This window comes from Sturnus vulgaris, chromosome 2, assembly GCF_052056855.1.
Source record: "Sturnus vulgaris isolate bStuVul1 chromosome 2, bStuVul1.hap1, whole genome shotgun sequence".
In the NCBI taxonomy this organism is placed as follows: Eukaryota; Metazoa; Chordata; class Aves; order Passeriformes; family Sturnidae; genus Sturnus; species Sturnus vulgaris.
The window spans coordinates 17,844,533-17,872,106 of NC_142244.1; the positions used below are offsets into that span (position 1 = coordinate 17,844,533).

Consider the following 27,574-nt stretch of genomic DNA (forward strand, 5'->3'; position numbering starts at 1 on the left):
GTGAATCTGAAGATGAAAGTGCTGCTGTGCATTCTGCAGCTCAAGCTCTGATTTCCTCCTCCTTTAGCCTTGTTCCCCTGTTACAGTATGAACCAGGGGTAGGAGAAAAACACTCCCCACTTTTAGACAGTAATCAGTATCACTGAAAAAGCCTCACTGTGTTCAGTTGAAAAAAAACCCTTTTTGATTTTCTGAGTGATTTTCTGTTGAACAAATGTATGGTATAAACTGAGGATTCCTTTTGCTATTTCAAATTCATACCATTCACAATTCATTGTGAAGTAATATCAATGAAGTTAAGCCCACAGGTTTGATCTCCTTCTTTGTAACAAACACCAAGTGACCCCCTCAAATAAAAGATGCCAGGATTAGAAGTGGAAAGATCACTGTCATTATCAGAATTGTGACTTGAAATTAACTCTTTGATTAAAAGTGGAATAAATGCTGATTTAGATTTACAAATCTGTAAGTTAGACAGAAAATCCTCTTTGCTCAGTGAAGGTGTCCCAGCCCACACCTGGTAAACCAAGGCAGGCTTAGGCACATGGACAGGAATTCTGCTTTCTTTTTTGAAAAATGCTGCTGACCAAAGAGAATTAGCTGTGCTTGTTAATTATCTCCTTGTTGATACCCGTGTATTCAGAGGATTTTCTCTGCAGCTCAAAGACCACTTGGTGTTCAGGGAATGCCATGTGGTAAAACCTCTCTCATCTCATCTTCCTTGTGCTGGTTTTGGCAGCTCTGCCAGGATGGATGTTGGGCAGTATTTGTTTACTTAGGCCACAAAGTCACATTTTTCAATGCCTATAAAGGCATTAATAGAAAATTGGAAGTAAATTGCCAGTCCTACCTGGAACACTTGTATGTTGAACAATGTACTCAACTACAGCAAAAAAGCAGAGAAAGGAAAGAGGGGAGACTCTTTTCCAAAGCAAGTAAATTAATTATTGTCAGTCCAGAGAGATATTAAAAAGCTTCTGTTGTTTCAGGAAGAAAGGTAATCAATTATGTGAATTCTGGCAACGGTACAGTGGTTTGTTACAGATTTTTACTATTATAAAAATTCTGTACTATGCTTCTCTAGATAAAGTATTGAAATGAAGTCATTATCAGCTAAACTTATTTGCTTTCAAATTTTATTCAGCAGAAATTACCTTGTTAAAGTTTAGTTGAAAAATGACAATATTTGCAGATGGGTGTTGTTATGAATATATTTGGGAATGTCTAACTGAATACATTTGCCTCTGAAAATGTGTTTATAGGATTGTCATTAATGTTTTGTGCTTCTATTTAGAACATACTTTAACTCAATATTCTGTAACTTCACACCATCCATTATGATGTTTTAAAATCATATTCTTTTCTTTCCCACGTTGCTTCTCTCTTTCAATTGTGTCTCCCTTAACAGCTTTATCATCCTCTCCTGATTTAAAAGCTCTGTTTATCTGAGAAGAAATATAACATTTCTGAAGGAGTATTTTTTGCAAACTGATTTTCCACCCAGGAGTTTGGAAAGGATCCCAAACAGTTTTCATTTAAGTTATTTATTCTTCTGGAATCTGAACTATGTATGTAATGAAAATCAGAAAGGTAATTCTAGTCAGTGAAGTAGTTTCTTTTCCTACATCTAACTCTCACATTTCCATAAAATGCAATATCAGATATTTATATGAGAAAATTACCAGTCATTTTTCAATTCTTCTTGATATGAATCTGCTGTTAAAGATATCTTAAGCTTGTTGCTTTGCAACAGAAATTTGGGTGTGAGCCTTAAAGCTGTAGGAAATATCACAATGCAAACTTTTGCAGCAGAGGTTTGTATGGAGAGACTAGACCTGGAGGTCTATGGCTACTAATAAACAAGAATATTAAACAATAATTCAAAAACCATACAATGGCTTCTATTGAAAAACCACGCATATTTGAAGATGAGTAACACAGCTGACATTTAAAACAGTTATTTTCTGCTTTCCACTGGAAGGTGTAGCAGGATGCTCTGCTGGAATGGGGTAAAACAAACTTGAACTATGCCCTATGTAAGCAGAGTTACTCTCAGTCTTTTCTCATGCTCAATCTCATGTACATTTCCTGGCGTGTTTTTGCCTCCATGCAGAAGAAAAAATGAACACTTATCAAAATAAATCAACCAAATACAACTTGTGAATTGGGATTATTGATTGCTTTCTATACACTCTTTAACCCCCTCACTCCTTTGGCTGTCAGCTGCAATTGCCACTGTCATTTATAATTGCTCTCATCGTTGCTTTTATGGTTTTCCTGCATAGGCAACAGATCAGCCACGTTGTGCAGCAAATCTGTCAGCACAGTGCAATCTTGTCTCCCCCCTGATATTCATTGATCTTCTGGCTGCAGTTGTTAAAAAAGCCCCAACCCTTCATATATCTCCTGCACACTTGAAATATCTGGCCCTTTAACTTATTGCACCATATTCTTCTTTAATTTCGTGGTGGAGGAAGAAATTGCATATTGTATTCAGATCTTTCAGATGGAAAAGCAATCATCTGTGGTTAATAATGATGCTAATTATGAAAAATGATGACCACGCATTCCCTTAGAAAGGAAAGGAAAAATAAATAGTCTGGTCATATCTTATCTCCAGGACTTTATCTTTTTACAGCTCTAAGTAGGAATCATTTTTTGTCACCTATTTTTCTACTAGAACCACATCTCATGTCAAACCATCTGAGTATCTTTGAAAGTCAGGGCTTGTCTGTGTCTGAACACAGACATCTGAAGGCAAAGGATCCTGAAGGAAGTGATATCCTGTTTCTCAGCTGTAACCTATGAAAGGAGAATTATGGAATTTAGTTATGTTAGATAGTGTACCCTGGTCAGATGAAGCTGCTGTTAACAGGGTGTTCCTGCTTGACTGGTTGACAATGTGCTTTTTCTTCATTGCTTATCGTCCTGTGAAAGATGCAGCAGCAGAATTGACAGTCATGATGTATGGCTTGCTAACTGCAAAGAGGGAAAAACAGAACACAGAAATGTGCCCGATTTGAACTGCAGGAAAGGAAAATGGCCCCTTGATTTTTGGAACAAAATTTTCAGAATGTAATGCATGAAAGACTAATGTAAATTTTTCCAGAAGGTTAAAAGCTAATTTCTTCTAGCATATGTCATTCAGGAGAACTGAGTATTGATTCTTAACTTTTGCCAGCAACCTTCAACACATGGGTGCGTGGTGGTTTGCATGTGTAATTTGAAATGTCCACACAGATGCACACATGTGTAAAAATAGCTCAGGACTATCAACATTAATTACATTTCTTCCACGAGAAATCAGGAAGAGTAACCTATTTTGCAAGAAGGCTACAGATCTTAGTGTTGTCTGTGTTATCTGCACAGCTCTAGCTTCCAGCTCTGTATTTTGGATGATACTTGAATAAACTGAGCTGATAAATTTGGCTAACAATGCAGGTGGTGGCTGTGGGTTTTGTGTTAATTTGATGGCCACGCCAACACTAGATTCAGTAATGTGTTGCAATATTTATCTATGAATAAGGATACAAAGGAAAATAAAGGGAGTGAGCCAAATTTAAATTTACAGCTCCACTTACTGAACAATTTATAACACAGCTGAGATCCTGCTGTTTTGTCTGTCATTATGTGCACAACTTCAATAATACTTTATCAGAAAAATTCAGTTTTATGCTCAATGTCATGTAAATCCCACTGCCTAATATGACACAAGTATAATCTCACCACCACAGTAGATTGTCCTTAAACAACATTTAAATTTTGCAGAATCTTGCTTCCTGGGAATACAATTTCACCATCCATGACCAAGGTAAGATTATTTTCAATACTGCCATGAAAGTGACTCAATCCTTTTGAGTATCAACAAAATATACAACGTTATGTGTACAATAAGCACATGTATTACAAAATATGTCACCTTCTGAAATGGGTTCTGAACATCATTTAACAGGTGGGAGAAAAGGACAACATTAAATTCGTTATAATAAAGGCTCAAAGGCCTAAAGCACAATGGCTTGGCTGAAAAAAGAAGAATTCATTATGTCCTGAATTTTTGAAAAAAAAAAAAAAATCAGATATTAAGAGCTTCATACAGTAAATTCCAGTGAAAGAGGATAATGCTGCTGCTTTGCCTCCCTCATGGGCAAGGTAAGGTGTGCTGATTTCAGGGCTTTTGTTGCACTGAATGGCTTATATACAATAATTTGAAAAGAAACTCAACGATTAAAGCTTTAAATTTGATCTGCAAATGTGTGCCTGAAGATTTCAGAACTGCAATACTCTTCACAGTTTGAAAGCCATTAAATTAAAACAGTGAGGAGACAATACTGGAGTCAGGAGTGTCATTCCAAACCCAGGCTCACTGTCTGAGGATGTGAGTTTACACAGAACCAGAGGTCTAGGTGCTGTCTTCATTTATCCTCCTTTTGTGAAGGGAATATTCTGAAAATCCTTCTGGAGATACAAATGTACATAATGCTGTCAAAGAAAATGAAAGCCTTAAAAAGATTCCTCTTGTACATGTGACAGGTATGAACCCTTCAGTAGTAAAAATCTGGAAACAGAAGCAATTCTTTAGAAAAAATTTCTAAGAACTGGAAGCTATTTAGGGTAAAGCTTGTGGGACAAGGGAAGAAACAGATAATGAATATAATAAAGCCCTTGCATGCATTGATATTTTTTATTAAACCAGTACATAGTACTGATTAGGTTTTGCTTTAAACTATTGTGTAAGACACTATCAAGCTAAACTAACTGAGGATTCCAGTGGGGATTTCTTCCAATACAATAGTCAGGGACCCTTTTTCATGCCTTTTGTACATACAGTTATGCAGCCTGATTTTTTTCTGTAGGCACAGCTTTAATTTAATTTATAGACTTTTTCATGGAAAGTCTTCAACATGTTGTAGAAATGAAGACACATCTTATTTCTCTAGAGCCCAGCTTTCAGTGTTGGTCACACTGGAGAATGAAGTTATTGTTCTTATACCTTTTTATGAAATAGCAGCAGCTTGGCCACAGACCTAAAACTCACCTGAGCATGCTCTGGCACACCCAAAAGAGCTCCCAAAATTATCACTGTACTAACATGGCTTGAAAGGAAACATGGATGCTTTTATGAAGCACCCAAGCACCTAAGATAAATCTGTGAGGCAATCAAGCAGTCTTTTACAGCAAACCATGCAAGGAATGGTGTTGCTATAACAAAACCAAACAGGAATAAAGTTTCCCTTGTGAGTTCTGGTTAGCAATGAGTGGATCCAGGTTCTGAGCCACGGTGTGTTTGCCTTGGCCCAGCAAATTGCCCTTGAAATGAACTCCCTGCTAACAGCAAGCTTGTGCCACAGCAACTGTTCTGCCTACTGCTCTCTGTGATTAGGGACTGCAGCTAGGACAAATGAGAAATGAAGCAATAAGAAAAGGGAATTCAAACTGTTTCAGACCTGCTTTTGAGCAGGCTTAGTTTAGCATTTCTTTCCTCCTGTACAGTACATATTCCACAGCAATTTTGAAAACAGTATAATTTGAAAGTTAACATTTGCTTAGCTGGTAGCACCAGATAAAAGCTCTCATTTGCAGTGAGCAGGCAAATTTGTTATTGCCCCAGTCAATAGCTATTGACCTGGTACAGCACTTCTGCTTATTACAACCAAATCCTTTTTCTTTTTTGTTCAATAGTCAATGACACTGTAATGGAAGGCACTGCTTACAAACTGATGCAATATCTATCAGCAACAGCTAGAAGTTAATGACTAATGGTTACACAGAGGAAAGCATGTGCTAAGAACAGCAGTACACATCTATTAATCAAATTTACTGCAGATGATGTGCCTTTATAGCTTAGTGGAACTGTAAGGCACATCAGATAAAGAGTTTCTGCTGTTATTAATCAAAGTTTTAGCACAAACCACCTTTTATTCATGTTATCAATACACAAATAATTTGGCTAGGGCAAAGTTTTGTCTGACTTTTAGAGCATGCCTTTCAGTTATACGAAATTTGGATTCTGCAATCCTAGATTTAGTACTTTGGCAAGGCAACTGCTCTCCTCCAAGCTGAAGTCATGTTACTCTCTAAATACCCCATATGGGGCAGTATAAATGCAAAGCAACACCCTAAAGACAAAATGGGAAGAGCAGAGTGCATGTGTCCATGGCTCAGCCTGCCTTCAGGCTCCTTCCCTGTAGCACAGCAGTGCTGCACAGCCCTGTCCTTACAATTTATGGGGCTTGCACTTTCTGTGCCTGGGGGTGAACTTTGCTCATAATTCATGTAGCCTCTTTTCATTCTATAATCATGGCTGTATAATTGTTTTTAATCCTGCCTGACTCCAAAATATTTTCTTTCAAAGTTCCACTACCCATTTTATATCGGAGAGAGGCATATTTTTAGACAACAGTGTGACTGACTATAACAGTAACACCCACTATTCTTATATTACCTTCAAACAAACATTATAAAACATTAATGAAATTTGTTGACTTCTTGGTGAAAAGCAAAACTGCTAATGATGACTTTTTGGCTTATAGTTCTCTATATTCTTTCCTGTAGAATACCAACAAATACTGTAATATCGGAGCACTGATTTATCTGTTTGTTTCTCTTTTCTGAATGCCACCTTGATTTCTCTCTAGACTGATGAAGAGGCATTACAGAAAGGACTTACAAATGTGGTAAAGATTAAACATTAATTATACATTATTATACTGTACTCCCTATGCACCATTTAATTGGATTTAAACAATGCTCCTAAACCACAACGTTTTGCCTTTTTCAGAAGAGACACACCCTACAAGATCCACCATGTGGATCCTAATCAGACCTGTGACACTGATTCATAAACCACCCCTGGTGGAATTTGATTTGCTGAAATGCTCAGTGTGAAGCAAGGAGCTTTAAGTTCCTACATATTTACATCTCTGAACGAGATCTCCAGTGCTGTCCAGCCAAACTTAGCTTTGGATGTTTTAATGAGCTGAAAACAGGAAATATTAATAACATATTTATTGTGTTTACTGTGATGGTAAGAGGACACTGCATTATACACACAACACTTCCCTTGAAAAGAAAAATGTAAGTTCTGCAAATTAGCAAACATGGCTTAGATGAGACAATGATTAATTTTGAAAAGACTATACCATAAACTTTTTAATTCATTACTGAAAAAAGCTGTCACTGAGGAAATTACATGCATGTTAATTAGACCTCCTAATAGTTAAGTGATAACTAGATATTTCAGCCTTTCAGAAAAGTCCATAACACCACTAAACCTGCTGGATTTCAGAGGCAAGGGATCTCTCTTGGCAGCTGCAACAGTTGTAAGGAGTAAAACATTTCAAAGATTATTCTGGAGTTTTAGTCAATCATTTGCAGTATAGAACAAGCTACAAAGAGTTTACTTTTTATTTCTTCAAAATAGGAAATTCATCTCTTCTGCTACCAAAATCAGTGGATCTCAATCAAATAAATAATGAGCACTTTTGCAAAAATAAGACATTTTACAAGATAGTTTCACTGTCAGCTCAGTTACATTTACGGTTTTCTCCACTTGCCCACAGGCAAACTCTCCATTATATTTCACAAGCACCTGTAAAGAATTCTCTTGAATGAAGGTAATTGTTATTAAAAAATAAAAGTGAAACATTTCAAATTAAAAACAGAGAGGCTATGCATTTCCTATTATGGTCCCAAATTTTCAGTATTAACTGTCAATCATTTGGAAGATTTCTGAGACCTGTAAGCCATACTGATTGAGGAAATAATGCTTAATTTCAACCCTAAATGATACAGAATGGGAAAGCCAGCATAGAACTATTAAGGAAAGGTATTAGTGACTTACTTTTTGTAACAACTCCTTCAAGGCGAATGATATTTGGGTGATCAAATTGTCCCATGATACTCGCCTCCCTCAGGAAATCTCTCCTCTGCCTGTCCATGTAGCCACCCTTTAGAGTTTTTATGGCAACAGGGATCTCTCTTTTTCCTGGTGTCTTCAGACGCCCACTGCATACTTCTCCAAACTCCCCTTAAATAAATAAAATATCTGTTCAGTAACTCACAGTGCCTGTGCAGAAAAATATCCAAGAACTCACACGTCCCATAGAAGTGGACAGAGAAACAACTGATTGGATATTCAAATTTATGAGTGTCATCACATCCCAGAAAATCAAAATATCCAGCAGTACTTCACAAGAAATGATCACCTTTCCTTTGTGCCACATGAGACTTGGTACTGTGCCTGCAAAAGCCAAACCTTCAGCCCTCCCCACTGTGGCTCATCTGCTTTACTTTGAGGCTGAACATTGGTATCAATATATTTGGGATATATAACTGAGGAAGGAATGTATGACACTTGGATTTTTATTCCACTGATAACAAAATATTTATGTAAAATATCTATTGATAGAAATATTTACCTCCATGGGTGAAATGCACTAAGACCTATATGTTAAGAAAAGCCCTGAGACTATCAGAACACTTGACTATCCTTCAGCTACAGAAAGTATTTTAAAAGTACTTTATGCTGTTATGACCTAGAAAAGCACTTGCACGTGATTTATTTAAATGGACTTCCACACCTACTTGAAATTAATTAGGTGTTTCCTTGTTCAGACAGCCAAAGTCCAACAGTCCCAGAAAATCTGGACTTGTGCAGTGAGAGGAATCTCAACATTTTTCTCTGATGTTTCCCTGTGTATGTAGGGCCTGTGAAGGATGTGTGTCTCCCTGCAATCTCCTTACACATTTACTAATTCATTCTGTATGGAAATCACAACTTTCCTTTGATCTTGAAGTCGCCCAGAAATTATTTAGAGCCCCTGCCAAACATACTCTTGGATGACTGCAGGTCAGTTTTCAATGGGTCACAATTTAGTAAAAGAGAAACAATGTTCACAGAAATATTTCAAAGCATTTCTCAGTGCAGGTTGCTTTCACAGAAAATCTAAATTTTTTACCCCAGTCATTCTGGAATCAGAACTGCTAAAAACCAAAAAGCAAGTAATGAACAGATATATATTTAACTGGTGATTTAACACTCCACTGAGTGCTGTCTGTATTAGCTTTCCCTAAACTTTAAGGACAAAAGTAAACAAAATAAAGGAACTCAATTCTGTAACAGTGCATCCTCAGATATGAAGCAAATCTAGAAGAGCACCACCTTCACTTCAGAAAATTGGAACTCCCTCATGTTACAGAATTAGAATGAATATTGTAGCAAGACTTTTCTTTCATTAGGTTCTGTTGCTTCCACTAAAACAAAGCTATGTTTTATTAGTCAATGAGATCCAGGAAGAGTGAGATTAAAAGAACAATTTCATAGCTTGTCTTTCACTTCAATGACAGAGGCATCATCAAGTGCAAGAGTACAATTAACACATGCTGAACATAACCTCTGAATAAATTAGCAGCTTCCTAAACAGCTAAAAAAAAAGTCAAGTGGTCCCAGGTCTTCTTTATACAGTTCCTCCCACCAATATATTTCTACTTAATTTAAAATAATAAAGATGTGTGCAAATATAGGATATGTGAAAATATGTCATTAGAGTAATGCTCTGAGATCTTTTGACAAAAGGAGTAGTTGTGTGAGTGTTTTCCTATATGATTTTGTCCCTTTCTCCTTCAGAAGGCTCTCCTTAAGTTTGCTTGCCTGACTACTTGCACTGAAAAGGCAGCAGATAATTTGGACTTGTAAAGTCCTCCCATAAAAGAAAGTCATGAAACCTGAATATTTTGCAGGAGTCATGGTCTATCAATCTTCTATTCTGTGACACGTTCAGCAGGACCAGAACACTTCTCTAAAGCCATGACCATATTACATCTTCCTGGTTTTTCAAGGTTAAATGCCTAAAATGAGGAAAATTTCCAGTTTCTTTCTCTTGATGAAGCAGTGAAAAGCACTAGACCCTTAATATCCTGATTTTTAGAGAAATTTTGCGGTCAATAAAGCTGCAGAATTACAAAATCTCATTTTAAGATTAATTTGGAAAGGACAGGTTATAGAATAAACCATTTTGCTACTACAAGATTATACAAGAATACTACAGCTTCAGAATTTCATAAATAATTGCATTCATCCCTCAGGGAATGTAAAAGGCTGTTACCAATGGCTTTAAAATGAATTAAACTGTACTTGCAATTCCAAGATTTATTATGTGTACAACATCCAAAGCAGGGGAAGGAACCCCTGCTTCTTTCACCTTTTTTTGGATGCATGATTTGGAAAGTTAGAAAGACATTTCCCCCCCCTTGGGTATTGGGATTGATAAACTGGTGAACATAAAGACTACCAGCAGGTTTTCTGTGGCATGATGTCAAAGTTGAGATCATCAGCTTACAGAGCAGACAGTTCCTACATTTAGAAGCTGAAGGTGTGTAATAACTTCTGCTTCTCTTTTAGACTAGATGGAGGTCAATGGTATAACTTAAAGCATTGAATTATTTACACTGAGAGTTTGACAAGATATTTCATCCCAGAGTAGCTTTCCTACACTTCTGTTCAGATAAAGAATTTTCAATGTCTTTAAAGTCAGAGGGGAATAGGTTCAACCAAAGGGGTTTTTAAAATCTAAGAATCCCATTCTCACTGCTCAAGTTTGAAGATAAACAGGATAAATGTTGACCCTGCAGCAGCTGAGGTTCATGACTGCATGTGTAATAAGCTGAAGCTAAGAGCCAGATGTCAATGAAGTCAACATTTTTCCTTTCTCCAGGGAAAAGGCTGATCACAACTAGAGAAAAAGATAGAGTCCACTGCCTGTTCAGTTTTAATAAAATGTAAATAATCTCTGCTTTAATGACATAAACCTCATCCATCTTACTGTATATTATACGAAAAGGAGCTAATGGAGCACTCTAGAAATTTAATCTGTGCAAACCACATGTCCCTGTCTGCATTCAGCAGCGTGTATGTGATATTGAAAGTGAAACAGGAGAAGCCAGTCACTTAAAAGTCTGATGTGCAGCCTGGTATTGCTGCATGGGATCAGAACAAATGTCTTACAGCACAGACAGTGGCTGCTGATAGAACTGAAAGGTCACAGCACCAAATGCAGCTCAACTCACTTCCCCACTTCAGTCTTTACACTTGTGGGAGAACCAGCAGGAGATTTACATCATGCAAAGAATATTGTCTGCTCTGGGAAAAACTGAAGAGTTGGTCTCTTCCTTGGGTTTCAACATTTTAACAAAGAATATAGGATGACAGTTGTACATTTTAAGACTTGACAAAGTACCTCTGGGAATTCATTCCTTGAAGAGGTGTTGAACCCTTAAACCAAACAGCAAGAAGAGATGGGGCAGAAAAAAGTGAATGGGTGAGATATAATTACCAAATACTTTAAAGTATAGCTTGGGTACAGAGTTAGGTTAGAGTTGAGCTGAAAAAAGAAACTAACTAAAAATACTCACCTTGAGTGTCACAGCCATTGGAATGGCAAGTAGTGAATTATCAAGAACTTTTGGACATGACTTTTTCCATCGAAAAAACAAACTGGAAACTGCTTTCAGGAGAACAGTTTTAAAAATGTCATGACCAGAAATGCTAGAAAATTTTTTTCCATTATTTATGATTTTCTGCTTTGGCAGTTTCAAAATGAAATTTTTTGGTTCTTGAACGGAAATAATTTTTGTTTGAAAAATTAAAGTTGCATAAATTAAAAATTATAATTATTGGCCAAAATAAAATGTTAAAAAAGAACAAATTTAGAAGTGCATCTATTCATTGACTTGTTAAAAGATATTAATGCTTCATTTTAGAGAAGATGTTGATTTTTGGTTTCATTTAGGTGAAAATTGTAAACCTCTTTTTAAAGTAATTCTCTTGTGACAAGATATCCATTTTATATCCGATTGAAACGTGTAACACAGAATTAGAGAGAATGCACAGAAGTTTTTAGGACTGCTGAGAATTATACTGATATGTTATGTCCCTGAGCAGCTACTGAAGAACTGTGTGGGAATTTGTACTCTCCCTGCCTCAGCCTTGGTATTTAACCTGTATCTTGTATGCATGGAAATGGGTTTAAATTTCATTTGCAAGTCCTGTTTGGTGAGTATTTTTTAAGTTGACAAATTACCCATGTAATTTTAGAAAATAAAAACCATAAGAATAAAACCTATAAAAGTAAAATATGTCAAAGCATACATTTCCTTGCACACAAGAAAATGGAGAGAGAAGCTGAGAGAAGAGTTTTCATAAATGAATTAAGCTGAGATGAAGGACACAACTTTACTCTGAACTAAAACACAAAATCCTTGTCTCTTGTATTCAATTGAAATCAGCAGTTCCACAGATGTGGAATGCAGCTCAATCTGCTTTATAATCTAAGACATCAATATCTAAAGTGTGTCTGAAGAAAAGGAAGAAGCAGAAGAAAGCAAACTGAATGTTTTCTGCAGAGATCAGCCCTCTGGGGACTCTCCCAAGCTCGTCATTCCAGAGGTGCACAGCTCCAGCTCCAGATGATGTGGCCTGAGCAGTTGGGTAAACTGGAGCACTCCACCACTATGGACTGCAATGTGAAACAGAATTTCCTCTTTTACTTTCAGCTCGATACTTTCTCTCTCCTGGCTGCTACCAGACCTGGTTTTATTTCTGTAGGATTATTGCACAACATTTTCTAGTGCATTAAACACTTCTTAGCAACACTGGGGATATTTCCATGGGTATCAGTGTAGTAACATATTAAATGAGGGGTTTAAGCTGAAAAATGCCCTTCCTTTCTAGAGTGACTAAGACATATGAAACAAATATAAAAAAGAAGGATTACAGGACATCATCTTTCATACTGTCTACATCTTATCAACACATTTTCCTCTTTTCCCTCTCTGCCAGTGATCCTTCTCCAGACAGAAAAGCCTATCCCAAGCCTCTCCTCTTCCTCCCTCATAATCCTCCAGTTTTCAATTTGAGAATAATTTTTTTCTCAGTCTTCTATATTCAGAACTTATATCCCCATAGAAAGAAATTCTGATCTAATTTCACCCTCAGTGACTGAGAATACAAGACAGTAACTATGGCACATGCTGAGTGACACAGTGTTTTGAATACATCTGGAAAAAAAACTCCAAAAGAAAATAATAATAATAAAAAAAACAATAAGCCAGGCAAAAAATCAATCCTATGCAAAAAAACTGATAATGAATTAATTTCCTAATGCTTATGAAAAGCAGTATTGCCGTGCCTGGAGATTTTTTTACAGTAGGTATAGTTTTACCTGCCCCAATGACTTTTTCAATACGAATTCTTGAAGGATCAATCTCCTTGGCAAACTCATGGACAGCAAGAGATGGGTCTTCATATGTGTCTGGATCTATGTAGGTTTTGAGTCCTGGGAAATGTACTGCAAGAAAGAGAGAATAATAGGAATCAGGAACTCCTTTCCATTCACACATTGCAGCAGTAGTTTTCTTTTTTTTTTTTTTTTTTTTTTTTTTTTTTTTTTTTGGCTAGACAATTGAAAGGACTGAAAATAATATATTACATCTTCCAGGTTTAAAATTTCAGAACCCAACAGAAGAGCTGGTCACTTGAAAAAGGGTCTGCAGAGACACCAAGTGAGGGCTTAATGATAATGAAAAGTACAGCCTCAAAACAACAGTGATTATTGCCAAAGCAGTTTATCTTCCCCTTTGCTGCTCCTTGGGAATTGAGGCAATCTGTCCTTTACTTTGAAAACAGTTGTTTCTAGTTCATTCCTTTCATTTAGGAGTGGATGGCTGAACATCCTGTTTTGCCAAACGGGTCAATTCTCCGAGTTCCTTTTCTCTAAGGATGAGTCCTGGAGGGCTGTGCTGCTTTGTTCTCTTCTGATCAGCTGGAGCAGCCAGAGAGCCAGGTGCAAGATGACAACAAAAATATCCAAAGCCATTTTCAAGATAATTTCTGTCTGTTTCCTTGGAGATGGCCATGGCAGTAGTGGGATGGTGCCAGATTGCTTTGGCAGGCTCCAACAAGCTGTGATTTTCTGGCATGGCTGATATCCCTTGTGTTCCTGAGTATAGCATGTTCAAGAACTTGTGTTGTTTCTTCTGGACTATCTGCATGGGAATTCTTTTAGGCTGCTGCCATATCATGATTAAGTTCTGGAAAACTTTCAATCCATTATCAGAAGCTGATGCTAATAATCCATTAATTTATCAGGATAAAAAGAGACATCTGCAGCTGGGTCCAGAGAATCCCTTTAAAAAGAATGAAGCATTTCTCAGCCTTCTTTCTCCTGTCAGTTAATAGCTGAGTCTAAAACAGTAATTCCTCTTTATTCTTGGTTCTGTGGAGCACATATACGAGTAGAGACTTTCCCCCTCCAGTGTGATGCTGAGATCACTACAAATGAATGGCAAGGCTCTGAGATGAAGCTTTGTGTCAACATGAAATACAGTCATCATTTACCTGGCCTGAGAGACAACGAGTGAGGATTTTTACAAATTCAGTCACGGTCTCAGAGGCATATATCAAACTCTCCAGGAGGAGGGTTTTTATCTTCTTTTATTTCTGGCCATGTTTGGAAACAAATGACAAAAACATCTTTCTAGGCAATATACTTATGGGCAAATGTGCCTTTCTCCTTGACAGAAAGAGACACTTGACTCAATATAGTGGTGTCATCTGAAAAAAATATTTGACTTCTGGTAACTTCTGTGTTGATAATAGCATTTCCAGAGATGTTACCAAAATGATGAAAGAATAAAATCTGATACTCTGTGTAATACCTTTTGAATTAAAAAAAAATAGATTAAAATTGCTACTCTAACAGAAAACAGGCAACTAATTTAAAGCAGGTAGCTAAACTAAACTATATAAACTAATTACTGCCCATGAGAGATCACCAGGATTTTCTCTCACTGTATGGATCAGTGACCAGGAACATGAGACAAGACAACCCATTCCAGTTCTTATTTCTTGGGTGGCTGGAAGTGTAGATCCCTAAATCCAAAGAGAACTAGATACAAGTAAGTCATACAGTCACCAAGAGAAGAATTTTGAGGCAGAAATTCAGTACTCAGAACAACTGAGAATTCAAAGAAACATACCTGAAAAGCTGCTAAGTATTATTAGTTGAATACCAAAAAACCCTTTTATAACTAGAATAGATGTAGTGAAAATACAAACAAAAAGAAAGACTTGATGCAGACAATAAGGAACTACTCAAATAACCAGATTAAAACATCACGGGCAAAAGCTGTTCAGGAAACAGTGGATTTTTTTCATTTAAAACATGATAATTATATAGTGTTGAACTACTTACAGTGTCCATTTTGCAAATGAGCCCTTCTTTTCTCCTCAGATTTCATTTTGGCCTTTATGTACCACTGGCATCTTTCAAGAAAAACAAGTGAGGTTTTAAATAAAATACTTGCCATGAATAAAACGGATGTACACCAAGTTTTATCTGCAATTTTTTGAAAGCCAAATTCTTTGCATTTGGAATATATATTTACTTATGAATCTAAAGAGGGAAATATGCATGATGAACTACAAATAGATTATATATAAAGAAAAACAGATCATGGTTAAATGATTTAGCATGACAATGACTACCTGAGTTTAAGTTTGATGTATTACTTTTTTTTGACTCCAAAGAATTCTGATACCTCAATAAATTATTGCTTTCCTGCATTCCTGTTTGCATACATAGGCCTGTGGTAATTAAACCTTATCCCATTAACTTTCCTATACAGCGGGTAAAATACCCTCTCTTGTTCTTCAGAATAGAATTATAATGACTTCACCATGTTTCATGAAAAAGTAAAAGATTTTTTCACATCAGGACCCCTTTTTTCTCTTTTGCTGCGTGGCTCTGTGCAGTCTGAGCTGCTGAACACTGCCTACCTGCAGGTCTGATAATGCTGATTTAGGGGGGTCACATGGCAGGACCAACTCCTTCAGTCAAGAAAAAAAATATTTGCTCTTGGTGTTAAAGCTCTTTCTCACTCCCTCAGCAGCCTAAAATTACTCTTTAGAGTGAAATCTTCTGGTTTAAGGGATAGCAAAGGGTTGTTGAAGCTCTGATGGCTGTGGAGAACAGCAGTGCCTGTGGACGTGTGCTCTGGAGTACAGACATGCAGGTCCAAGACCAGATTGAAAAAAAACGACTGTCCTCTGTGTGAACATTGACAGCATTATAAAAATAAATAAAAATAATTACAGTCAGTATATCCATACTAACAGTGGAGATCTATGAGGAACAGGTGAACAGCTCATTTCAATGGTTTGTTTAAATTGCTGAAACACAGTAGCAACAGTCACAAGATCCTTTACTGCTACACAGGTGATGATGAGGAAATTAAGGGCAGAAACTCCTGAAGCTGAGTGTGGAGAGAATGCAAACCAGTGGATTGTCAGACTCTGTGGAAACTTTGAGACTGAACACCAGTTGCTGGGACTCCCTAAGGATGCCAGTACCATTTTTAGGACATGAACAAATGGTCTGTAGGGTACCACCTATCCAGAGCCCTAAACACACGTTCTTACACTCCAAGAGCTTGCCCAAGGGAACAGTCAAAGGAACAAGACTTTAACCTTACCCAACCTTCCTAAACATCCACGTGGCCCCAGATTTTGACTACAGAAGTCAGTGATTAATCACCAGCAGAGGAGTCTCATTTTCTGCTCATGTTGGCAGGACAATTGGAGGTAAGACTAGATCAGGCTGAGCTTTAACATCCCATTTCCTGAAACTGAGCCAAGACCCCAGTCCTGTGTCTTGGAGTCTCTGTTGCTTTCGTATTCCTATCTGCAAGTGACAGCCATGCTTCCTGCTTGCTCCTGGTGGATAATCACCCAGCAAAGTGCAGAGGCAGGTGCTCATTTAACCCAGCCTCTCCACTCTGAATAGGCTCATCAGCAGCCCCGAGACTCGACAGCTCATCAAATTGTTCATTCTAAACAGTGAAGCAGAGCACATCTGTAGGGTACCAGTCCCATTTTTCATGCTGAAATTCGCCTCCAGTCCTAGAGTAAATTGAGTATTTATTCAAAATTTTCTTGCTCTGTCTTCTGTGGAACATGCTCTTATCACTGCATTTAAGCAGCACTTCAGAATGAATTCCTATCTTACATAATTGAAACGGTCCCATTGAGTAAGGCTTTAGAAAGCAGGAGAACCTCTGATATTCTTAACATTAGAAAACAGGAGGAAGAAATACAGAAAAAAAAACATTTCCATATTTTTTTTTCACTCCTGAGTGTAGTGAATTTTTCCAAAGGAACTGTTTGAGTTATGCTTCAGGATTTCACATACGGGTTCCACACAATCATTTTCTCTGGAAATTTTTCTCTGTCTAAATAATTCCTCTCTCTTCTGAAAGATCCTACTGTTTGTCACCTGTAGTAATTGCAGGAATATTTACTCAGCCTCTAAGATTATCTAAGGCCACAATATGTTCCAAGGTTAACTGCTCTTATTACCTTCACCAGAACATTAGATTTAACTGGCTTTATTATTTAGCAGAGAGAGCATTAATTCCCATAATGGCAGCTACTGCAGTGCCATATTTAGTTGCTGGGGTATTGCAAATAAATCCTCTGGCCTGCATTGATAGAACTTCACTTTCTGTACTGCTATACCAACAAAACAGATGTGTAATTACAAATCTCAAAGTGCAGCACCCTCTGTTGATATCTGAGTAGTGCACTCACTAAAGTTTTGCAACTGACAGTTGGGAGATTTTGTAAAATACACCGTGTTCCTTGTAATGTCAGAGCCTTGAGGGTGCAGCAGGTATCCTGTATTTTTAAACTATCACCCTGCAGGAAAGAGGTCCAGAAACGTATTTCTAAAATATCCAAACTACTTCCTGATTTCACATAATTTCTTATCTCTCCAAACTGCGTCTTTATGAAAAATACTTACAAAAAACTGTGTGACCAGTACTGAACAAAGATGATGTTTCACGATGTCTAACCCTAATTTTAGACTGAAAATGTGGTTTAATGACTTAAATATTATTCTGAAATTCTTAATTTTAGAAGGGACTATATGAGAACAGTGTTTTAATTACCTGCCAGTGATGAGGAAGAACAAAGTGAGGATGACCAGGAGAGTGAATCCACCAACAGCAGCAGTGGCAATTACAAGAATCTGTCCCTGCTCTGCAGCCATATCAGAAGCTGAAAGACAAGCACAATAAAAAAGAGGTTGATGCTCCATCCATCACCCAGGGATTCTGCAGAATGGCCGAAATAATTTCAATGGCCAAATGTTGCAATTTGTTTCTAATGTTTTCCTCAGTGCTTAGCAAGGGCATTGGATGCAAATGTGTCTGTGAAGTGAGAAACTAAAATCCATGTCCCAGATAGGATGGAGGGGAGAAGATGTTTGCACGTTTATAAAGGAAGGATTTGTTACTATCAGACATTTGCAATTTTCTGAAGTTTGAATATGACAGGATTTTGGACACAAAACTGTATTTTCTTCCTTAGCTTTATCTTAATCCTGCACCTAATTCAGAAGTTCTTTCCATCCCCCTGTCCCAGTGAAGTCAGCAGCAGTGCTGGGTATGTGAAGATGCTAAACTGAGTTCAGGAGGAAGCAAAGCAAAAACCCCACACCTAATGTGTAGCTTCACACATTCTTCAGCATGTCTGGTGCTCAGTTTCATTGTCACAAAATACACAAGTTTATCATAACATGCTTTATCATACTATGATTAGCAACTCTGTAGTTGACCAAAAATAAATTCTTATGCCTCTTGCTTTTCTCTCTGCTTTTTGTAGGATGGTTAGGAGTTAAAAAAGATCACCTGAAATTATTCAGTCACTGGACACTTCCTAATTTTGTTAATTTATTATGTATAATATTAAAACTTTACATTAAGAATTTACCTACTTAAAGTGCAGGTGGTCGTCACTGTCCAAATACTACATGAGCAGAAAAAGAATTAGGCTCATTTTTTTTTTCTCTATCTCCTGTCTTGTGACTCCAAAGTTTTATTTGTTAAACTCTGTTACACTTGAACATTTACACCACATGACATTTACCCAATTCTTACTATTTCCATGGGAAATAAAACATTGTTTTAAAAGAAGAATAAATAATTCTATTCAATGACTTCTGAAAACAGGAGTAAATACAGAAAAGGAAATAATTTTTACATCAGGGAAGCAACTTTGATTTGGTAAACTTGCAAACTGTTCAATAAGCAAAATCTTCAGCTTTCTTTAGGCATCAGGTGATTAAAGCTCAGGGAAATCACCTAGGCTGCTGTCTAGAAAGCTCAGCAGGCAATATTCTCTCACTTTGCAGCTGATGAATTTCAATGCAATGCACACAAAGCCTTGTAAAATGCTGTTTCCTAGAAAAGCATTTGGCTTCTGAACAATATTTATCTGTGGCTTAAAAACTCTTGGTGTAAACTGGCTTTGTAAGAGTAACAAAGGAAATAAAAACAATAGTAGCTGATGTCAAATTTTCAGCAAAACCAGTTTTTTAGATTTCTGCCATTAGGTTTCTGTCCAAATAATTTGATGGAAGCATGCACAGGCAGTAAATTACAAGGCATTCAGTAGCCATGGTCAGATAAGTTAAATATACACATCTTCCAATAAATGATGAAGCAAATATTGACTGAACAGTTAAATGATATCTAGTGATGTTATGGGAGTGGATTCCAGCTCTGTGTTACCTTCCACAGGCTCACGTTTAGCTGGAAAAATACAACATAACAAATGTCATGCCACACAAGTAACAATGCAAGTGCTGAATACCATTTTCAGACTAATGGGAGTTGTGCTAAATGTGACAAAGATTATTAAAGTCAGGCATAGTTTGAAGCTGTACATGGAGAAGGTTTCAGAGGAGTCTTTCTTGCCCATCTCTGCAGTGGAAAGGAGAGGACAAACTGCAGCTCTCCTTTTGTCTTCAATAGGAAAAAAATATGTGCAAAAATAGTGAATTTGGCAGGAGGAAAACAAACCACGAGCTCAGATGAATTAGCTGTGATTTTCTTCAACAGACATTCACTGCCAAAGCCAACAAGCCAGGAATTTCTTGATATAAATGTAGGGACTGGTCTGTAGGAAATTCATGGTCCAAAGGAGCACCTGCAGTCACATTAATGAAGGGGAGAATTTCGAAACTGACTCAAGTTCTCTCTGCCTGTAAGCAATACGATTTTTAGCTGAGATTGTACCTACTTGAAAAATGATAATTCTGTTTCTCTTGTTTGTATTTTAGAGGCCAGAGTCGAATACATTAGGACTCTTTTTTTCATGTAGTTAAATCACTACAAGGAGCTTTCAAGCCTGAAACTTCCAGATGACCTTAATTTACCTGTCAGATAAAAATGTCAAATGACAGACAAGTGTAATTGGAAAATGTGGATTTGTTAAAAACTGAAAGAGAGGTAGGTAAGGCAAAATGATGGAAATACTTATTTTTGCTGGAAGGGATCCCACAATAAAATCCATAAAGGCACAGTGCAGTGAACAACACCCACATAAACACATGGTATGCACATACACTGACTACTGACATACAGGTAAAAGGTTCCACAAAAAAACTATTTAGGCAGTGGGAAGATGGTAATCAGGGACTCACAATACCTAAAATTTTTAAAGCATTTTGCCATTCTAAATTAAATTCTATGTGTTTCTCAACCTCTGCTCTTTTCTCATTTCTCCAGCCTTCTCTTAAGGTAAAGTTCAAGTCGTAAATACTAAGAGCTTTAATTGTTTCTGTTGTGCATATTCTTGAATATTTTTTGTCACTTCTTGGTTTTCCTTCCCTATTTTTCCTGTGTATATTCTATGACCCTGTGTTTCTCCTCAGAACTAATTGATTATGCAAGACAGAAAAAGTCAGTTTAAAAAACAACTATGGCAGGTTGCAAAGTCAAGCAAGTTCCTGCAACCTCATTTCATCCCTTTGTGTGTACATATGAGAGTGCTGCATTTAATCACAGAAGTACACAGCATTTTTTTCCAGAATCTCATTTGTTGGACAACATGGCCAGCATTTCTATAGCTAAAATCAATATTTTGTTGTCTCTGCGCTGTCCAGGACACCTCAACTTTATCATAAACCATGAGCAGAGCTAAGGGAGCTGAGCACCCCTCTAACTGGGCTGACTGCTTAGTCTGGAACTGTGTCTCAATCTCTCTTCCTGTCTGCTCAATAAATTCATTTGGACACTTAAAGAAAACACTTAAAAAAAAATGAGTAGCTTAGACAAGGACAAGGGAGAATATATGACCTATCCAAGATGTTTCAGTAGCATACTGCAATGTTTGGGTGGAAAAACTCTTCAAGCACATTTTACCTGCAACTGAGGTGATTAGTCAAAATGATTTTAAAACTGCAGCATGGATTATATATGTACCCAGGAGCTTATTATCCAGATGAACTCCTCACTGCAATTGCCTTTATACTTAACTCATGTTTATATGCCTGAAATGACTTTTGTAGTTTCTAATTGCATCATTCCAGATTCCTTGCTTAACACCATGCCCAGAAATCCCTTCTGCATCCAGCCTGGTGTCAGTTCTGCCCCTAAAATCCACTTTTCACATCCATGCCCTGTCTCATCTTCTCTCTAGGTTCTTCATCCAAATGTATGGAGGAGGAACTACACTTTCCCTCCTCTCTGGGCTGAAGGGAAATATCCTGAGGCTTCCTCATTTCCTCACTGGGCACACTGGAAGAAATGGTGCAGACGTTTTAGTCACAGTGCAAGAGGCTGAAAACCAGAGAGAATCTTTCATCTCTGCTCCTTCTTTGAGCAGATTTCTCCAAAACATTTTACAAGTTTGTGTATTCGGTATAAAAGAGCTGGAAGCCCTAATGACAGCTCACTTCTGTCTCTCAGCTGCATCCCTTTGTCACTTCAATTTGACATCTATCAGGCAGCAGACTCTCCAGCAGACTGAAAGATAAAAAAGTGACAAAAAGACAGCCAGACTGATAACAGTGAGTAGCTGCAAGACAGGTAAGTGTGGACAGTGAGCACTGGAGCTCTAACAGACAGGAACAGGCTGTCAGGTGGATTTACAAGGCATTGCAAACAACAGTGCTTAAGAACAACATGTAAGAAAAACAGAAAGTCTCACTAGGGTAACCTTTACATTTTCACAAATGAAAATGTAATTCCTGTGCAGTTCCTGTGATACAGTGAGCTGATGGGTTCCAGTCAAAGGAGAAATGAGAAGGCAAAGGAAAGGTGATCTTAAAAGGGCCTGTCACTAGCATAAGAATGTAAAACTCTTTGGTGTTTATTCACCTGAAAAACTTTTTCCAAATGTTTTCCCCTAACATCCACTTCCTGGCCAGTGGATACATGGAAAGCCTGTGCAGGCAGTTTGAGATCTGAACAAGGATGTTGCTGTTGTTTAGGAAATGCAGAGGAAAAGTGAAGTCTTTGGGTTTTCTGGGCACATACAGTAGTGCAATCAGATAGACCAAAATCAGATGTGAAGAACAAAGTATTAAACACAGCAAAGAAATATTTAAAGATTAAAATGAGACATCCTTTGGCATCCAGTGCTGACTAATACTGAATGAACAGTAGGATAAGGCAGAGGTGGGGAGAGATCCAACAAAAAGTTTCTAAACTTGAAATACGTGTCATCTGATTTGTTTTGTTTCAAGGAATTCAATTTACTATTGTCAAAATATAAAACACTGTAAAAAACCCAAAAAAAATCTCCATTTTGCATTATATGCAATATATTTTCTAAAAATCCTAGGGATGGCTTCTCTGTCATGGCATGAACCAGGGCATGTGCTTAAACCAGCAGTGGACCTACACTGGAATCAATCATCCAGGACCCTTTTCTTGAGCTTTGGTGTTCTGGAAAGAATGGAGTCACACCTGGTGGCAAATCCAAAATAGTCTGATTTGAGGATGAAAAGTTAAAGGTAGATTTTGTGGATGTGGGAAGAGGGAGAAGAATGTGAAAATTCAGCAGAATTTTCTGGCAATACACAAAAATCACCATCTGAGGTAAAGAAATTAAAGTTATCGATCCATCAAGACTGGAGTTTCAGCCAATTATTTTTTTCACAGTCTTCAACTTTATAAAACACCTAATCAGGTATTCCATTAGCATTTCGGAAATGTTTAGGGGTTTACTGTTAAGAATTTAAAGTATACAAAGTCTGCATTGCTTTTGGATTAAATATCATCATGTGCTCACATTTATCACTCTGTTCAGACCAAGCACAAGTCCACACTGCATAAATGCTACTTTGTCCTTTAGGTCCCTTCCAGAACAAGCCAACCATTCCACTTTCAGATTATTTTTTCCTAATGATGGGAAGGCTGAGAAGGAAAATAACCTTGGTTTTTGAACAAGCCCCGCTTTGGCACGAAAGCTGCCTAAACGCTGTAAATTGTTCAATATTTTACAAATTCCTCAGGGCAGGACATCTGAGGTAATGTAAAAAAACCACTTCTCTAGGAGAAAAAAAAAGGGGGGGGTTTGAATCATTAATTTAAAAAAAACGAACAAAACCAACCAACCAACAAAGGTTTTCCTAAAACAGCTGGTTAGAAGAAAGGGGGAAAAAATCAGAGAGGGTAACAGTCAGAGATTAAAGCATCTCTGCCCTAGGAAAAATGGGTTTTTTTTAATTGTCAAGACACATTTTATTTTCTGTTAGGAAGGACCAGACTGTTTTTGTGGTGACTCTGATAGCTGGTAATTCTGACAGATAAAAGCAGGAACTGCAAGTGAGGTTTATGCTCCAATTTAAAGCCCCAGCAGTGGCAGCTGTGTGTGTGCTGGAGTGTATTGAAACCTGCCAGCTTTGCTATGAATGTTTTACCTGTAAGGTGCTGAAACAGAGACTGAATACAATGGCAACAAGAAACAGTCACAAGGGGTGGTTGCTGTGCTTTGGAAAGGTTTCACATTTCCCAGGTGCAGCCTCTGAGCTTTAAAAGGGGGAGAAATGCCAGTCAGCATCCCTTCATCCCTCCCTGCTTCCTTGAAGAGAAGTTTTCTGACTATCCTAGGTAACTCCATTTCCTATCACAAAAAAATTACAGATTTTACTCTTTTGGATGCTCCACTTGGTTTGTCTTTGCAGGAGGGAGAAGAGTTCAATAACAGAGCTCCCCAAGCCATGGCTGCCTCACTCCGGGGTCAGTAACAGAGGGTGCTCCCCAAAAAACACATCAGCATTAATAATTAATTTCTTCCACTACTCCTGCAGATTTGGTCTTCTCTGTCCCTCATGCACCACCTTTAGCAATCACAACAAAATGTTTTAGTTTTCCTGGTAATGATGTATCTATTTTATCCTTCATAACTGAAGGGGCACAGGTAGGACACTGTCCTGCCAAAGGACAAAATATGTTTTAGGACATTGATAGACACATCTCACAGCTGATGAATCATTAGTTTTCTATAATTAGTCTATTAAAGAAAAAACCTAATTTTTGATTGCTCACTTTATTGCTATCTATTAACAAATTCTATCAACATTCAAGGAGGGTAAATGGAATAACCTTGGATGTTTACCTGCAACTGCTCTGGGAATTCTTCTCTACTGTAACATGTTCAATTGGCAGAGAGCTGAAGGATGTTAAAAGCTAAGGCCAGTTAAAGAGGATTTTTATCAAACACATGACTTACAGTATTTGTTGTTATTTTCATAAATTTTCTGTTCACAACACAGAATTTCAAAACACTCTATTCTTCCCAGCCTTCTCATGACAATGCTGCTTTTCAGTTAATTAAAATCTAATTGAAAGTCCTCAAAAAGTAATTACAAAAGTGGAATTTTCACCAAGTAGCTTGTTTCTAGCAAGCAGGGATGGAGGGAGATGCAATGGTCTGCTTTGGCCTAATATTATTTGCTATCCTTCAGAAAAATTGAGAACAATTTATATTAAAAAAATCAGAAAATTTTCGGCTGAGCTGTGCACTGACAGAATAGTAAATGATGAAGAGATATTCCTACACAGCTGGACTAGGACTGGTTTGTAAGACAGATGCAGGCCAGCAAGGGCAAATTAACATTTATGGGTACTGACAGAACCAAGCAGCCCAAATCTCAACACAACTCTCCCAAATCTCTCTGTGTAAAGGTGAATCAGCATCTTGAAATACTCACAAAACCATTGCTGAATTCAATTTATTCAGCTACGTGAAACCATGTACTAACTTAGGCAGCAAATGCTTAGACATAGAAGTAAAAGAAATCAGAACTGTTGGGAGATAAGCTGTGTTATGTCTGTTCATGGCATCATAGACAGATTTATTTTCCAGTTTATTTCAGTATCAGGTTCAGCTTTGATGTTATACTTCAAAAAGTATGTTAAAATTAAGCTCACCATGCAGCCCAAGGGCCAGCTGCATCAGTGCACTGAGAAGGAGAGATGGGGCTAGGATGGAGTAAGGGGAATGTCACTGCCAGGAGATTCCCTCAATATCAACGAGGGAAATGTCACTGATTTAGATGCTCAAGATACATTTTTACAATGTGAAATCTCATAGAGGTTTAAATATTATTTTCTTTATACATGAATTAAACCTCGTATTTATTGCACCAGAAGATACAGACAAGATCTACTGAAATTCTTGAAAGCACCCAAGTGCTCAACTCCTATTCAAACCAATTGGCTTAAGTACCCAGAAAATTTTAAAAAGTCCAATTAGGCATTAAGCACTTGGAAATCTATCCCTGATTGATTTTTGAAATAGAAGTTAAGAAGCAATAAAAATGGAACACAAATCCCTGGGTGCTCTTGTGAGCACTTACATAGTTTTAAGTCTGTACATTAGCTTAAACAACTTGAATTCTAAAACACTAATGAAAAACATGGTATACATAATTGGCTAATTAAAGTAATTTAATTAATGAGTGTTTTAGTGTTGTATCTACTACACTAATTTTGTCTCAAATACATGTAAATACTTTTTTCTATGTTTCTTTGAACATGGAGGCCAACACAGGACAAATATAAAATCGTTCAGAGTGTGAACTTCACACATGAAGCCTTTTCGCATATTTTGTAAGACTAGGGAGGCTTTAGTGCCAAATTTACTGGTTGATAGAAATGCATATAAAAGTTTTCACTTTTTATTTGTGGAGTCTGGGAGCACTGACAACTACAGAGTGAAGAGTTCATCACTGGGAGCTTGCTGGACTTAGGGAAAGCCTGGCTAAGTATTTCTAAGATATCAAGAGGCAGGACTTCTATAAGAAAGGATCAGAGAATCCTAGAGCATCTTAGCTTGGAAGGGACACATAAGGAAATTTTATGAAAGAGAATATTCCTTCAGCTGCAGCATTGGGCTAACATTTCTATGAGTTGTTGCAAATCCAGAACTGTGAGTCTGAGGCTTGTTTTTTATCATGTAGCAATGGTGATTTTGTTATAAACAAATGGTATGGGTTCAGCCATTCCAACTCCCAATGTCTCACTGGTTTAGAATTAGATGCTACTTCTATTGGATTTTTTTTTTTCCTTCAGTAAGACTTACTTTCATCTCCAGTTTCAAATTCAAACTTCTGGCTATATCCGCTGTATCCTGCTGCCGTCCTGACTCTGATATGAAATATATACTTGGTGGCTGGCTTGAGACCTGTGATGATAACACTTGGAGCCTTGGACCTTGTGGAGGAATAGCTGAGCTGCTCATGCTCCTGAGGGATAAAAGAGGGAAGAAATGATATCAAGTTGAGTTGAACAATCTTTGCAAAAATGATATAACAGAATTGAAGCTCCATATTCTTCTCATGAATGTAAAATGTGTTTATAAAAGGAGGTGCAGGTATGGATTTCTGTAGTTTGGTTCTGTGCTACAGTCAGAAAGTATGATTTGGCCTTGACTTTCAGATTTCAGGTTTTTTGTCTTTAACCTTGCATACAGACATAGTTTTGTGACTTGGGTTAGCAACCAAACCCAAGTGTAGTCAAACCAACATGAATTAGTACAAGACTACATTCACAGAAGAATGGCAACTAGAATGGAAGCTCTTTTTTTTTTTTTTTTTTTTTTGCACAATGGACAAACTAGGAGGTCAGTAAACACTACCAAGCTGTAAAATAAAGATGTGGGAGCATTCAAATACCCGCTACTCACTTCTACCCGCAGGTAGTGCCAAAATGCCGGCGCTATCCGTGGGTAGACCTGTGGGTAAAAGAAAATAGGAATTAACTTTTTCTTTAAAGCCTGTCAACTTCGAGCATGGTTCAGCTGCTTCACTGCTGCTGCTGAGCTCAATGTCTCTTTCCTGGTAGCTGTAATGTAGTCATACATGGAATTCACTTTGAAACTCTGTAAGGAGAAATACTCTGTGCAAAAGTCCTCTGTTAATCTCCTGGAAATTTATCCCAGGCAACTGATGAGAATTCCTGAGAATTCCTGAGTCTCACAGAGATCCCTGAGAATTATGATCTCTGGGAATTATCACTGCAGATCAGCTGCTCTAGCATGGAGACCAGAAACATCAATTTCTGTGCTTTGACTGAGTGCTGCTTTGCTAGACAGCAAATGATGGTTGGTGCTTGGATGATGCTTTTACATGAGAGGATGACTTGGAAGAAGAACATTTATTCCCTGTCATTAGTTACTTGATAAACCAGTAATCTGTAATATTTTATGTGCTGCCTTAAGGCTAGG

General features: G+C 37.5%; 1 protein-coding gene across 4 annotated transcripts in view; it reads right to left on the reverse strand.

Annotated features, from left to right (window-relative positions):
• EPHA6 (EPH receptor A6) overlaps positions 1–27,574 on the reverse strand; it is a 369,885-nt gene that overhangs the window by 79,323 nt on the left and 262,988 nt on the right. For 2 of the 4 annotated variants that reach the window (XM_088158463.1, XM_088158458.1), the window contains exons 7-12: positions 27,035–27,082; positions 26,432–26,594; positions 18,004–18,112; positions 15,249–15,319; positions 13,218–13,343; positions 7,841–8,026 (exon numbers count right to left, since the gene is read on the reverse strand). In XM_088158463.1, coding sequence (XP_088014589.1) covers positions 7,841–8,026; positions 13,218–13,343; positions 15,249–15,319; positions 18,004–18,112; positions 26,432–26,594; positions 27,035–27,082 — 703 coding nt within the window. The remainder of the gene's footprint in view (positions 1–7,840; positions 8,027–13,217; positions 13,344–15,248; positions 15,320–18,003; positions 18,113–26,431; positions 26,595–27,034; positions 27,083–27,574) is intronic. The other 2 variants (XM_088158465.1, XM_014882838.2) reach the window with 1 other exon arrangement.